This window comes from Heptranchias perlo, chromosome 8 (genome assembly GCF_035084215.1).
Source record: "Heptranchias perlo isolate sHepPer1 chromosome 8, sHepPer1.hap1, whole genome shotgun sequence".
Taxonomy (NCBI): Eukaryota; Metazoa; Chordata; class Chondrichthyes; order Hexanchiformes; family Hexanchidae; genus Heptranchias; species Heptranchias perlo.
Window position 1 is genome coordinate 50,844,862 of NC_090332.1, and position 16,658 is coordinate 50,861,519.

Consider the following 16,658-nt stretch of genomic DNA (forward strand, 5'->3'; position numbering starts at 1 on the left):
ACAATGGAGGGGCCGAGGCCATGGGAGGCACTACCCACGTGAGACGGTCTACAAGCAGAGCCTGCTCTTCCTGGACCTCTCTAGGGAGCAGTGCCTACAAAGGCTCAGATTGAGTCACCGGGTGGTCACAGACATCTGCACACTCCTTCATGCAGAGCTGCTCCCAGCTGGACCTGGTAACAACGCATTGCCCGTCGCATTTAAAATCACCACTGCACTCAATTTCTTCACTTCCAGATCCTTCTAGGGCACCACCGGTGACATTGCTGAGGTCTCTCTGCACATAAGCGAATATGACAGGTCACAGATGGCTTGTATGCCGGGGCATTCCACCACGTCAACTTCCCCATTGACAACATCAGCCAGACTGAGAGGGCAGTGGGTTTCAACTCTCTGGCTGGCTTCCCACAGGTGCAGGGCGCAATTGATTGCACACAGGTAGCACCTCCACATGAGCCAGGACTGTTCATCAACCGAAAGGGATATCACTCCATCAATGTGCAGTTAGTTTGCGACCACTGGAAGAGGTTTCTGCAGGTGTGTGCCAAATTCCCTGGCAGCTGCCATGATTCCTTCGTTCTGCATGAATCCAACATCCCGGCCCTCTTCCACGCACAAAACAGACTTAAGTGCTGGCTCCTTGGAGACAAGGACATGTCTTTGACGCAAGGACGCCCCGCAGACAGGGTACGGTAGCATAATTGGTTATGTTACTGGACTAATAATCCAGAGGCCTGGACTAATAATCCGGAGTCATGAGTTCAAATCCCACCATGGCAGCTGGGGAATTCAAATTAAATAAAAAATCCGGAATAAAAAAAATCTGGTATCATTAATAGTGGCCATGAAGCTACCGGATTGTTGTAAAAATCCATCCGGTTCATTAATGCCCTTTAGGGAAAGGAAACCTGCCATCCTTACCTGGTCTGGCCTATATGTGACTCCAGACCCACAGCAATGTGGTGGATTCTTAATTGCCCTCTGAAATGGCCTAGCAAGCCACTCAGTTGTCAAGAAGGTGGCTCACCACCACTTTCTTGAGGGCAATTAGGGATGGGCAATAAATGCTGGTCTATGCCAGCGACGCCCATATCCCATGAACAATTTAAGAAAAAAAGATGTGACTCATAACACCTTTGAGAAACTCCACCAGCGAGACAGTCACATCACCACCAGGTCTGTCGTTGAACAAGCCATAGGACTGCTCAAAATGCATTTCAGGTGCCTGGATCAATCTGGGGGCGCCCTTCAGTACTCACCAGTGAGAGTGTGTAGAATAATAGTCATCAGTTGCGACCTGCACAACATTGCTCAACAGAGAGGGTTACAAAGAGATAAGGTCACGCTCATGAAGCATGAACTTGGAGGAGGATCGGCAGATCAGCGGCTCACCTGGCTGCTCGTAATGCCAGGGAGTCACTCATGCTTGATAGATAGAATGACCACAACCACCAACACCAGCACCCACAAAACAGTCCTACAACCACACATACACCCATTGTAACCACGCCCAATGGGTAACATCAAGTCTCGTCGTTCATGATAAAGCACATGAAAGGGCGCTTTCACAAAAGGGACTCGAGAATGGGTAAGATGTGGCACTGGTGGTGCATGTAAGAAAAACAAATATAAATGAAAAACATGATATTCTGGCAGACACCCTTGTGCATAACCTTTGTGATTACAAAACCTTCGCCTCTCTCTTCCCACCGCTTCTACGTGGTGTATCCCCTGTGGCTTCAGCAGAGATAGTGTCAGGTTTCTCATGTTCATGCCCTGACTGCTTAGATGCTTTTGGCCTACGTCGTCTGGGTTTTGGAACAGGTGAGGGCCCCGCCAAAGAATGTTCCACCAGCATCTGTGCAGGGGCAGACTCGGCCACCTGGAGAGGAGGCAGCATTGCGGGTACTGGTTGTGGGGGGGGGGGGGGGTAACGGGTGAGATGTGGGAGTGCTTTGACTGGAGTCCCCATTTCCATGTACCCTTTCACCATCATGCCTCTCCTAGGCTAGGGCCACATCACTCCTACCACTCTGCTGGACACGTGTAATGCGTTGGAAGGCCACTTCTAATGTATCTGTCAGCCTGTTTAAGGTGGCAGAATGTTGTTCACCCTGAGTTCGCACGGCCGTTGCCAGGACCTGAATGGACTCATGTGTGACCTGTGCATGAAGCGCCATGGAGGGCTGCCATTCCCTCACGTACCTCCATCACCAGTCTGCTAATGCTGGAGGTGGACTCCTCCATTTTCTGCGTTAATGTGGAGACTGAGCATGGCACCTCTTCCACTACATCGCAAAGGTGCTGCTATACCTCGATCATTCTCCTTTTCAACAATAGCCCCCGGGGTTCAGTAACTGTGTCCAGATGAGCGGAGCTTGGAGAGGAGTGCGCCCACCGACGTGGACTCTCCACAGCTGTCCCTGCCACAAGTGTCTGCTCGTGCTCACTTGTGTGTGGTGATTCATCAGGTGACAACGCAACTAAATCTCTAATAGGACCCACTGAGGTGTGAGTATCTGTGCTGGTGCATGGCTCACTAAAATGTGATGGTGCCCCCTCAGAGGCAGGGAGTTCCTCGGAGGAATCGCCCTCATCCACTTCTTCACCCTTTGAAGGGCCTGAAAGAGACCATACAGCAATATTAAGAATCATTGCAGAAGTAATGTTGCGATGAGCATACTCAGGTGTGCAACAGGTCAATCATTGATAACATCAATTCATGTTGTGTGTGATGGATGTTAAAGTTCTGTCACCAGACATTTGTGGGGTGCCAGTCTCAGCATCCCCGATGGCCAGGCACTCCACCGTTTGAGTGCATTGCAAGGCCTCCTCCTTCGCCTCTGTGAGGGCCACTATTTGTGATGGCCTCCTTCCAGTCCTCCTCCTCTCCCTTGCATTCTGTGCTCTCTTCTCCTGCATGGGGAGAAGGTACAGATGTGTGATTGAGTGAGGATGATGGGGTCACCTGATAAATGAATTGCTTTGGGTGAGGCTGACAATGAAAGAGATGCATCAGAGGGTGACTACACGACAGATTTATCACATTGCATCAGGATTGGGGTGAGTGGGAGTGGTGGGTTCACAAATGGGGAGGTGAGGAAGTGCACAGAAAGTGAAGTTAAGTTGACGATGAGCCTTAAGTGAGTGTGAGGAGTTATGTGATGGAGTAGGCTTCGCAGGGCACAGTGTGAGGGGGGGTTGATGTGCACCACAGAATGCAGGTGAATCAGTAACTGTACTCACTTTTCCTGACCTGGTTAGGTCATTGAATCGCTACCTGCACTGCATCCAAGTCTGGGAGATGTTGCTGCTGCTGGTCACCTCCTCTGCCACCTCGAGCCAGGCCTTCCTGGTGGCAGAGGCAGAACGCTTCCTCCTGTCTGCTGGGTACAGTGTGTCCCTCCTCCTCCTCACTCCGGCCAGTAGCACCTCAAGTCACTGAACTGGGTGCTGTCTTGCTCCTCTGCTGCTCCATATCGTTCAATTTCTTCTTTCTCCCGCGAAAGCCATTCTTGCAATGGCCCTTTAAATAATCCAGCTCCCAGCACATCATTCGGGTGCACAGTGTGCCCGCTGCGCAGCTCGGAGATGCAAAACCCGGATGCCACATTAATGGCCTTCAATTACGTCGCGATTGCTCAAGAAAAGGTAGGAAAATTATTTCCTGATTTCCCACGTGCCCATTGACCCTCCCCCCGCCATGCTAAAATCATGCCCACAGTCTCCACTTATCAGTGCTTCAGATAGTATGGCCGAGACTGGGATCTCACTGGAGTTAGCAGGGGTATCTGTTCAGTGTCCCTCCACTTGGTGCCAGTGCAGGTTAGTATTCCAATTTACAGCAAGCACCACTTTGGATGAGCCCGAACTCTTTTAAAATGCCGTGTGTTTATTATAAGGTAAATTATGGACTGTGGTCTTAATCTATTATGAAAATACATTAATTACTGATGACTCAATCACTAGTTCATCAAAGCATCAAAGACCTTACCCAGGGTGATCGTCAGCTATGCGTTTGAACTCCTTGTTCCAGTTTGGCCGCCCATAGAAAGTCTTCTGTTTCAGCCCAGTGATAACATCTTTGTTCTCTTCATAATGCAAGGCAATGTGAGCAGCCTGCACCAAAACAAGTGGCAATCTATCATCAGAGCAATTGGCTACTGGTCTTTAGTTTTGCAAATTAAAGCTAAAACTTTTTCTTAACCCCTTCATTGGCAAAAAATAAACTTTAGATAGCACTAAGCAGTACAATCCACTCTTAAGAAGTAGATAGTGAGTTAATATACACCCAGATGCATCAGAAGTGCTGATGTTATATCCAGTTGAGTGGTAGCACAGCACATTAGAGCCCCATAGCACAGCATAGTAGGATTCAGATTCAGGCTAGTGAACTGCTACATATTGAATTTCCAATCTCAGCCACAACACTATGGGGGGATTCCAAATGGAAGCCAAATAATTCTTCATAGGGAGAGAAAATTGGTGGGTATATTCACCTTAGTCTGCTCTTATGCACTGCCTACCAGCTGGGCTTGCAATAACATTAATAGAGGTATTGGATAAATTCACCCATCAGCGTTCTCAGCTGGGGATAGAACAAAATACACAGGGACTCAAGAATAGGGATAGGGGAAAAATATCTTCATAAGAGGGTGTATCACCTTCAAGAAAACAGTGTGTACCAATCATATTAAGCTGCATTGGGTAAGTGATACAGCACGATCTATAATATATTAAAAACAGTATGTCTGCATACGCAGATATCATACTGCAATTGTCACACTTCGTTACAGGTGCAAAACAATCTTAAAATGGAATGTGCTTCCAAGCTGAAGTCTGAAAATGACATGCATATTCCAATTTGTAAAGATCCCTGACCAAACAATTAAACTCCAAATGCTCCAAGGCTCTGTTTACCTAACAATTAAACTTTTTGGCTCAAAGGGACTTAGCTCCATCTTATCAGCAGAATAATACATTACATGATATAACACTCTTGTCCTTTCCAACAATGGCCTTGAATTTCCTCCGTATTTGCGCCCAGACACATTTGTAATCTTGGCACAAACCAAGTAGGAATTGATTTGCGGCATGTTACGTACGTAACTACAATATGCCCAAATCTACTTGTCTTATACAGTTATCTGTTGATCCCTCTGCCCGAACAAATCACCACCCATAACATGGCCATGCCCCCAAGTTACGGAGGTTCATATACGAGTTTCCTACAATTGCGCTTGCTCAGAGGCACTCTTAAAATTACTACCAGATTTTCAGGCACAGCAGGCAACAAAGTTATTTTTCTGGCGGTTTAATGCAATTTCTTTACGTGTTTTAAAAAAAATTTCCGCATTGAGACCTGCATTGTATTTTCTGTTTCTTTTAATACATTTTTTACATTAATACATAAGGGGTCGGCCATTCAAGACTGAGATGAGGAGGAATTTCTTCACGCAGAGGGTTGTGAATCTTTGGAATTCTCTACCCCAGAGGGCTGTGGATGCTGAGTCATTGAATATATTCAAGGCTGAGGATAGATAGATTTTTGGACTCTAGGGGAATCACGGGATATGGGGATCGGGCGGGAAAGTGGAGTCGAGATCGAAGATCAGCCATGATCTGATTGAATTGCAGAGCAGGCTCGAGGGGCCATGTGGCCTATTCCTGCTCCTATTTCTTATGTTCTTATGTTCTTATTTTTATGGCATAAGTATAAGTCACACTAAAAATTGAAAAGTTTCCCCGATTGCATGTTCTTAAACATGCTGTGCCTAATGTACATGAATGATAGTTAAATGAGTTGAAACTTTAATTTTCATACTTAAAGAAGAAAGATATGGGGCTCAATTTTAAAATTGAAAAATGGGTGGGTTGAGGGCGGGGGGGGGAGGCGGGGGTCATTGAAAATTGCCACCATTTCAGACCTGCTCCCAACCTGCCTCCAACTCACCCATTTCCGGTTTTCACCGGGGCAGGAAGAGGGGTGGCTACCAACCCGTTCCCAGAAGGTGGGTTGGGCCTCAAAACCTTTCAAAGAGGCTTCGGGCCTCCATTTTACTGGACTTCCCAATTTCAATCCCGGGGGGCCGGGATTCCCAGGCCTTCTGTTTTACGCCTCATGAAAGGTGGCGAGAAGACCCAAAACTAACAGGTAGGCGCCTAGAAAGGCACAGCTTGTGGGCCCGGAGGAGCAGGAGTGCTTCCCCTAGGCCCAAGAAGCCTAACTGCACCGACCCCTCAACGATCGCGGACACCCGTCCCCCGATCCCCGACCCCGATACTCGCTCCCGACCTCCGACCCCGATCCTCCCCCCCCACTCCAATCCTCCGATCCCCGACCCCGATCCTCCCCCCGACCTCTGATCCCGATCCTCCCCTCACTCCGATCCTCCAACCCCCGACACCAATCCTCCCTCCCGACCCCCAAACCCAATCCTTCCCCCCACTTGGATCCTCCAACCCTCGACCCTGATCCTCCGACCCCCGATCCTCTCCCTCAACGATCGATGACCCCCGATCCCGACATTCCCCCCTGTGACTGACCCCTGATCCCTCCCCCCCATGACTCATGACCCCGTGCTAACCAATGGCCACCCATGCCAACCTATGCCCACCCATGCCCCGTGTGCCCACCCATGCCCCGTGTGCCCACCCATGACCTTGTTCCCTCCCCCCTCCATCTATACAAACAAAGACTTATCTGCAGACTTACCTGAACATGTCCTCTCCCTGGCTGGTCTCCCGTCCGACTGAGACCAGCCTGTCAATCAGGCCGGTCAGATGGAAGGGAAACTGACAAAAAAAAAAGACGTCCTTACGTCAAAATCGTAAGGACGTCCGGGAAACCCGCACTAATGGGTTTCCCGTCCTTAATTTGAACCCCCCCAACCGCACCCTTCCCCGTTCAGTTTTAAAATTAAGCCCATGGTGTCAGTTCGGCGCTTTCCTTGGGTCCCAATTATTTACGTTGATTTACGCCTATTTTTACCTTCCAGCGTATTCTAATTAGATTGGCAGGGAATTTCAGCGATTCCTGTGATTGGGAGAATGAGTGTGGGAATTAACGCATTTTCAGGTGGAGAGATATCTCAGAGTGCTCTACAATAAAGATGAAAAGCCTATGGTAAACACAGCGCATGAGGAAAGGGGAGTGAAATGGTGAGGCTAGGATGGAGAACTGAAAGCAAGGTTGAAGAGGAAGGTTTAGTGGAGGTTTTTTGAAATCAGGGAGGGAGGTGGAAAGGTGGGTAGAATTTCATATTGAAGCATTCCATATAAAGCATGAAGGAGAATGGTTAAAATTATTTGTATAATTACTGGTCAATTTTGTTTTTAGCATAAGCAAACTTTAATTTTTAAAGGGGAACATGAGTAGGAAAATGACCAGAGTGCAGCAATGAATTCTCACTCACCTGATATTCATCCCAGCCAGTGAGGAAGATGTGATAACTCAGGAAGTGACCCCTTCCTTTCTCCATCATCTGCACTTCCAGGGAATGCAAGAGATCAGCAAACCATTCAAATGCTTGGGTGTCCCGGCAGATCCAATAGAAATAAACCTTTATATACAAAAAGGAAATGTGTCATAAATTTCACCACATTCTGGAAGATCTACAAAAGGGAGAGAGATTAAAATGGGAAGGGAACAGTATATAGTACAGTGATACTGTCATATTTTTAACTATTAAGGGAAACCAAGAAGCTCACTGGAATTGTTTAAGAGGCATGAAAAAAGCTACCATCGTGATTAATTTGTCTTCTCCATTTTGTCATTTTCTCTTTCTCTAGGTCCATCCCCAAGCCATGTACTATTCCCTAATCAAGAGATACAATAGATGCACTAAGCTTTCTTTTATTGGTTGGTGCAACTAATCCATTCTGTTCTCACATGATGCCAACACTGCTGTATATTTTACAATTGGTGAAGCTCACATAAGGACATTTAATATGCTCATAGTACATTCCTCTATGCACTGTTTATACAGGAATGAACCCATTTATTCCAAATAGATTACTGTCTGACCAAAATAGCACAGAGAGGAATGCAGTACGGGCACATTAAGCATTCAAGTGTATTAAGCATTCGTACATGAACTTTACTAATTGGAATATATATCCCATGTGTAATATGATATTTGCATAACTTGTGACTGGCTGGTTCACTCATGTTACAGTGTTCAGTCAGGTGACTCCCAGCTTAAATGAATTATCACGAGGACTTGTGTAATGTCCTCTGTACACTTTCTGGATAAAACAACATTACCATCCAAATAACTTACCCTTTCTACTTTCATTGTCATCCTTGGGTGACTGTACTTATACCAAATGGATTTCAATACAGAAGCAAAAGGGGTCACTCCAATTCCTGCAGCAATCAACACACTAACTTCATAATAGAACACATCTATACTGGCGGTTCCAAAAGGACCATCAACTGCAATTCTGCAACACACAGCAAAATATGCACAGTGGCTCCATGTGTACAGATATACAAGTACATAATGTATCCATTGTTCATTATTACTAACGATTTTTCAGTTACTTGCAGTTTTCAGTTACTTTAAATGGTTATAGGATATATCATGAAGTATTCCTAAAAATGCCACCCATTGCATTATTATATTAAATGAACTGTCTTTAATAGAGGCATACTTGATATTGTAACATGGAATAATTCTGAACCTCAGTCTCTCTTTTAGCCTAACCATATTCAAATATTATTGTGTACCCTTACTGGTAATGTATAATACAAGACATGTTTGCAGGGAGGGGTGGGTGTTTAGCTTTTGGCAGTTTTTGCCTCTTTACTCTTGGTAGCATTGATTCTTGTTGGGACATGGTTCCCCCCTTGCTCAAAATTTCATCCTTCTTGTCTGAGCCCAGACAGTGAAGGGGAATTTTAACCCTCTGCCCCGGGGGGGAGGAGGGGGATGTTCGATTGGTATAACTGTGAAACCTGACCCCAACCTGCCTCGAACGTGCCTATTTCCAATTTTACCGTGACGAGTTTGGGAGGATCCAAGTAACCCGCTCTGGAGAGGCAGGTCAGTTATTATAATATTTAAATGAGGCTCTGTTCATCAGGTTTAGGCAGCCATTTAAATTGAACAGCTGCGGGCTGGGTTTTCCAGGGCTCGGGAAACCCGGCAGCTAAAGGGAGGCGGGAACTGTCGGCTCCAGCAGGTAAGTGCTTTTACCAGCTTGTGGGCCAGGAGGAGCAGGAGTGCTTCCTCCGGACCCTCAAGCAGACCTTCTGCCACCATTTCTCCATCCCCGCGATCAGCCGACCCCCTCCCCGCGATCTCTCGCCCCTTGATCTTTCCCCCCGCGATCTCTCCCCCCGTGATCTCCTCCCCAGATCTTTTCCCCCTTGAACTCTCACTGCCACGATCTCTCTCCCTTGAGATCTCTCGCCCCCCAGGATCTCTCCCTCTCTCCCTCCTCATGCTGTGCTCCAAGCCCCGCCCCCCCATAACCTCCGATCTTGTCGATTGCCGGGGACTGTCCCCAGCAGTCCCCGTCTGCTACCTGGTACTGTAGGCGTTCCCTCCTGGCAGCCAGCCAGCCTTCAATCTGGCCGGCTGCTGGGTGGGAAACGGAGTAAAAAATTCTAATGAGGTCCTGCCATTAAATTCAGCAGTCTGAGTGTCAGCAAGCTATTTCACCATGGAGGGCATCACATTTCAGCCTAAACCTTTACGTACCTGACATGCACCCACATGCACTTTCCAGTAAAGACCACCAGATAGCAATCAGGAGGAAGAATTCTCCTCTCTATTTCAGGGACATTGAGACCAATTGTAGTCCTCCAATCGCTGCACAACTGAGATTATCTAACTCAGCACAGATCAGCAATCAAACCAAGGACTTTCTCACAAGGCTTAGTGCTACACTAGGCAGCAGAGGAGCTGAGGGAGAGTGTTTTATATAGTTTATTTATCAAGGTCCAACAGGCAAAATATATTATATCGAGTGATATAAAGCCTTGCTGGACTGGAGCTCAAATTGGAGTATTGGGCACAGAGATCAGCCGCCCAATTCATGACACCACCGATTTTCCAATGATTAAAATTGAAATGAATCACTGGGAAATCGGGAGCACCATGAATTGGGCATGCTGACCTTTGCGTTCAATTTTCTGATCCCTGTTCCAATTGAGCAAAACGCCACAAAAGAAGTCTTGCCTTACAAATGTACCACATAATATGAGGCTAGTGAACAATAGAGAATTGAGTACATGAAGTCACTGTATGATGCATTGTACCAGTAGGTAAATCCCATGATCGGTATGGAACTTTCCTATTTACTGCGTGAAAACAATATTTCTTAGAACAAGCAATCTGCTGTCTTTCTGAAATATCAAATCAAAGGCAGTGAAAGTAAATGAACAGTCCTACATACAATTTGTAGACGTTGCTAATATGATGTACTTGCTAGATATTTCACTCCTTTGGCCTTATTTTACTCATATTTATCCTGTAACAGCTAAGTCGAGTTACCATGCTGATTATATCGCGAGGGCTGAAAGTATAGTGCCTATCTTGAGGGCTAGTTTGATCTTACTTCTCAGATCTCCAATGCTGTACTTAAACTTAAAAGTACTGTTAAGCTCCCCAATACTCAGTTGGCAAAAACACTTGTCCAGTGTGGAACTGAGCTATACAAGTTTGATCCCCTTTAGCTGATACACCAAGGGTGGTGATAATTAAACAGTGGTTTTGCATCATATCACTTTCTGATTTCATGTAAATTCTTTTTCATGCTGAGAAAGTAGAGAACTAAGATAAAACAATCCATACAGACCAGAAGGTCTCAGGTTCGATTCCTGGTCTGGGGTGAGATTGCCTCCTAAGAGGGGAGAAAATCAATCAGAATGGCTGCTACAATTGGACTCAGCACATCTGGATTAGGAAGGAGGTAAATCAGTTAATGTTCCCACTCATGATCTCCAGCCAATAATTCATGCAAGAAAGTGTACATCGATGTAAATGAAATGAAGACCAGTGGTGATGCTCCAGCTCGTTTAATAGCCTGGTGACACTCACTGTTTAGGCTCACACACAAAGAATGGCCATTTGAATGAAATGACAGAGTAGCTGACAACCATGGAATTGTTCCCAGCATGATGAAAGGAAGGGAAAAAAAGGAGTTCTGTTGGTTATGATATGTTTTTTGAACACCTGTCATGTTTGCATATTTAAACATTCCATTTACTATATATCCAGAATATGTTAAATTCACAGAAACAGCCAAAGTACTACTGTAGCTTTCATTATTTATCTCTTAATGTCATGAAATTAACAAGATAGGTAAACAAAAATCCCAAATGTAAACCTTGGCATCTTCCATGCTTCCCGAAATCCTCTTACATTAGCTCCACAGGCCTCATACAGAGCACTTGTCCAGTCTCCCAGTGCTTTTATGTGGACACTAAAGTGGTCCTCTTCAGAGGCAGAGGTTAATGTGAATGGATGCCATTCAAAGCGAGATACTGAAGGACAATGCAGGAAGATGTACTGACCGGGTTTCATCTTAAAGCCATGCTTTTTCATCTGAAGCTCAAGAACCCTGGAGGGATGTACTATCACCTGCCCATCAAAAGAATGAGTAACAAGAGTTATGTTTTTAATGTCATGTAAAGATATTGTATATATTGCTTATATTTACAGAATCTCATTGCAAAGTCAAAGGGTTCATCAGCTCTTAGAGATGTTACTGCTGTACCTCAGCATAGAAAAATATTATGATAAAAGTTCACTTTTAATGTGAAGTTAAAAATTTAAAAGGTCTTTAAAAACCAAGCTTGGTATCAGCTAATCACTACTTCCTGATTTACCTCATCTTTGTTTTTACTTTTCAGTCTTGATGGTGACCTGCCTGTCCACCTTAATTTATCGATTTTAAAAATATTTTGTTTATTATTTCAATATTTGTTGTACTAACTATAATATAGCTCTGGTTCATTCATCAAAGGCCAATTAACCAAACCCATCAATATCAATAACTTTTTAGTTACACTTGGGAGAGCAGCAGCAACTTCAGCCATTACAGAATCCACAGGTCTGGCTGCTGGGTCAAGTACATTAAAAAAAACAGTGGTCCACCACAAGGGAGGGGACATGTTAATCTATCAGCTAATGATTTCTGAGTACAAAACAAATGATAATATGCAGGTATGTAAACAAGTACTCCAGAAAAACTTTAAGATGATACAAAGCAGTCTTTACCTTTGTAATTACAACCTTTTGCAGAGATCTGCAAAATCGAATCAATCTTTCACAAATGTACAAAAAGACAGGGCCCAAAACCCATTTCCAGGTCTGAAAAGAAAGTACATAAGAATTGCTCAAATAAGCTCATCAAAAAGCTCTTTCACTGTCATTGCCTCACTTCTACCTGTTTCACTGAGGTCCCTTCTGAGCTATGTTGATTTTCGTAATTTTATTGAAATAGAATATAATGCATTTGTAAAGCAGCCACACTCCGCAATTTACAATGTAAATGTAGGGCCAGAAATTGCTGCAATGGCAGGTTTGGCGGCCAGCGCCGATAATTGGACTTTTTAGCTCAACATTGACATCGCACCATATTTGTGCCGCAAATTGCTGGAATGCCAATAGGATAATGGCGCAGTGATGTCAATGTCGGATCTGGGACCTCATGAACGTTACATCCAATGGTCTATCTCCTTAACCAATGAAAGAAAAGAATAGAGAAAGAAACAGAGCAAACTACAGAAAAGGAAATAGGGTGAATTAGAGTCAAATTTGAGACAGAAAGAGAAATAAAGAGGGAAAAGAAAGAGAGTGGATTAAGTGAGAAAGAAAAAAGAGATAGAAAAGAAAAGTAAGAAAAAAATTTAAAAGATCAAGCAGAAGAAGAGACATTGTAACCCAGTTGTGTTTGATAATTGTTGTATTGATTCTTGAGAGTGAATGGCAGGGTAGGTGTGTGAAATGTACATTCTTGACCCATGAAGTATAGAAGCAGCGGCCCCATCCATTATGATCAGGAATAGTGGATCACCCAGTGGGTACGCCATTGCACCACTTTTATTGGAACATAGGAATTGCTAGATGAGAAAAGATTCATTTAGTTGGCCTTCTATCATCCTGTAGTCACATGATATAGATTCAATCATGGCTTTCAAAAGGGAATTGGATAAGTAGTTGAAAGGAAAAAATTTGCAGGGCTACGAGGAAAGGGCGGGGGAGTGGGACTAGATGGATTGCTCTTGCAGAGAGCCGGCGCGGACTCGATGGGCCGAATGGCCGCCTTCCGTGCTGTAACCATTCTATGATTCTATGATACAATGATAATGGAATTGTTGACTAATCATAGCAATCAATCTCTATCAATTAGTCTATAACAGACCCAGATATGAGGTGAGGAAAACCCCAGAGGTGGAGAGCTTTGGGAACCATAGATCCAAAGTCACCTGTTCCTCCCAAGTATACTGCACTTACCATGTCATGTCTCAAACTTCTCATATACTGTACTCCAAAATGTTATTTTCTTAAAGAAATCTATCTAATTTGCATTTCTGAGTGCCAAAACAGCTTTGTACCCTGAAAATTATAAATCACGCTATTGCCAGTGTCCTCTATGACATTAATTACCAGCCCTAAATGGCTGCGGCAGGAACATTTTGTAATAACATCGTAAACCCAGCAATTTCAAGATTGTCATTAAGTTGAATGGGAACCTCATGCTGAGAAGGGACTTTTATCGGCTTTCGCAATCTAGCGGTGGAGCAGTGCAAATCCTCCAGCAATTTGTGGAGAATTGGAACTCATGGTGTATTTCTTTTACTCTGCTAATGACTGGATTTTTTATGAATTAATAACGGGGAGCACCGTTAATGTGTCATTATAATCCCACAATTTGAAACAAAAGTGTGACTGAAAATTATGACAAAGGGAAGTAAGGTTTTTAGACAGGAAGGTTTTTAAATAATATGTAGATATCACTTGTAGTTTCATAATTAATCAATTCTAACCATTACTCAACAACTGAAAAGGAAGCCAAGCAAGTAACGGAGAGTTCCAAAATATAAAACCTTAATGTTGCTCCAAAACTCCATCTCCCTCTGCATGATGCTCTAGCTGAGAGCTGATCAAAAGAGATGACCATATTTGGCCTCCCACCTATTTAGTTTTCTCTCAAATCACACTATCTGTGCTCATCCGCTAACTTTTTTCATTAACTCAAGGGTTCCCCAGGGCTCTGTCTGTCTCCTAATCTGTCCCTTCTTCACATCAATGTCCTCATTCACTCATTTAATACTAACTAATCTTTAGTTGATGGTTTCATTCAACATTCATCAACTTCATTCAAATGCCCACAACCTCCAGTCTCCTTGCAGAGCCATGGCTGCATCACTACATCTTGATCTTCTCAATGCCCTTCAATTGGGCAACAAATATGTTCTTTCATCATGCACAGTTCTTCATGTTTTTTGCAAGTTTAACTACCATTTTTTTTATTGTTGATGGATCTATCCTTAATCGTTCATCTATTGACATTCTTGACCTCACTCTGACCTCAAGTGCAACTCTCATTGATCCTACAATGCCAAAGCTCCAAGAAGCTTGTTTTTTTCTTTCATACATCTTTCTCCCTCAACAGTTATTAATTTTCCATAAAGACCATGTATGTCCAAGACCCCAAAACTGCTCTCATATCTGGGGAGGTTCTGGACAGCATACTAGAAAAATCTTGAAATTTAATATACAATACCTCAACCACCTGTTGCAACCTTTATTTTATCAATACTGCTGCAGTCATTCTCCTCTGAACCTTCCTCTTTTGTTCTATTCTTCCTCATCCCCACTGACTTGAAATCAAGACACATCACACTGCCTCCTACTCTAATTCATTCTTTTCAGGATCTCCTCCAGTCTTTACTTCCTCCTACAATCATTATACTTTTAAAACTCAAGCCACCTAATCAGTATCTCCTGTTTTACCATACATTTTACTCTTCTTAACCTTGGTGGTGTCCTATACCTTCTCCCTACATCTTAGTTTCTTAATATGAGAAGTAGCTCCAAATCACAACAGGCCAAATTAGATTTAGTAATGAACCTGAATTAGTCAATAATCTAGTGAGGGAACACCTAGCCAACAGTGACCGTAACATTATTGAATTCGATACTAGGCTTGAGAGAAGAGTGAGTCACGAACTAAGTTTTTAAATTTAGGTAAGGCCGACGTAGGAGGGATGAGGTAGAAATTGACCACAGTAGACTGGGCAGAACTATTAACGGATAAACGGATGAACAGTGAGAGGTGCTCAAAGAAATATTTGGTAGAATACAAGACCTGTACATACCACCAAAGGGTAACAGCTCTACTTGTGTAGTGAGAAATAGTATAAAGCTTAAAGAAAGGGCTTATATGAACATAAAGAACATTAACGATTCAGCAGACTGGGAGAGATGTAAAGATCAGCAAAGTAGTTAAGAGCTGTAAAAAGGAAATATGAGAAAAACTTGTGAGGGATATCAAGGACAACAATAACGTTTTTACAAGTATATTCAGAGAAAAAGGATGGCTAAGGGTAATGTGGGCTCTTTAAAGAGAGAAGCAGGTGATATTTTAATTGAAAATGAGAAAATGGCAGACTAGCTCAATTCTTACTTTGTATCAGTCTTCACAGTAGAGGGAGAATAAACATAGAGAGATAAAGTATCAGAAATGTGAGGAAAAATAAAAATAAATCAAAGGACCTTACTAGAGTTAATATAAGTAAAAAAATGGTAAAAGAGAAAATAATGAGACTAACGATAAACAAATCTCCAGGACCTGATGGTTTCCACCCCAGGATATTAACAGAAGTAGGTGAGGAAATTGTAGATGCATTAGTCATGATCTCCCAAAACTCTCTCGATTCAGGAATTGTACCCTTGGATTGGAAAATTGCCAATGTCACTCCACTATTTAAGAAGGGTAGGAGAGATAAAGTAGGAAATTATTAGTCTAACGTCTGTTGTGGGGACGTTACTAGAATCTGTTATTAGGGACAGAGTGATTGAGCATTTGGACAAATATGAACTGATCATAGAGAGCCAGTAAGGATTTGTAAAGAATAAGTCTGGTCTAACAAACCTAGTTGAATTTTTTGAGGATGTAACTAACGTGGTAGATAAGAGAGTGTTTATGTATGTTATATACATGGACTTCCAGAAGGCATATGTTAAGGTTCCACATAAGAGACTATTAACAAAAATGACAGCGCATGGAATTGGAGGCAACCTATTGACATGGGTAGGCAATTGGTTAGGAGGCAGGAGACAGAGAGTAGGGTTAATGGGTATGTACTCAAATTGGCAGGATGTAACTAGTGGTGTCCCCCAGGGATCTGTACTGGGGCCTCAGCTTTTCACTATATTTATAAATGACTTAGATGAAGCGATAGAGAGCTGTATATCCAAGTTTGCTGATGACACCAAGTTAGATGGCACAGTAAATAGTGTAGATGGGAGCAGAAAGTTACAAAATGGCAGATGGAGTTTAATGTGGGGAAGCGTGAGGTCATCCACTTTGGACCTAAGAAAGATTTTCTAAATGGTGAGAAGCCAGGAACTGTGGAGGAGAAAAAAGATTTAGGGGTCCAAGTACAGAAATCACTAAAAGCTAGTGAGGAGGTACAA

General features: G+C 43.5%; 1 protein-coding gene across 1 annotated transcript in view; it reads right to left on the reverse strand.

The window, feature by feature from the left end:
• Positions 1-16,658, reverse strand: part of LOC137324828 (NADPH oxidase 3-like) — a 92,176-nt gene that overhangs the window by 15,865 nt on the left and 59,653 nt on the right. The window contains exons 8-12 of the mRNA XM_067989555.1: positions 12,231-12,323; positions 11,338-11,591; positions 8,283-8,445; positions 7,416-7,562; positions 3,995-4,119 (exon numbers count right to left, since the gene is read on the reverse strand). Of these exons, the coding sequence (XP_067845656.1) occupies positions 3,995-4,119; positions 7,416-7,562; positions 8,283-8,445; positions 11,338-11,591; positions 12,231-12,323 (782 nt within the window). The remainder of the gene's footprint in view (positions 1-3,994; positions 4,120-7,415; positions 7,563-8,282; positions 8,446-11,337; positions 11,592-12,230; positions 12,324-16,658) is intronic.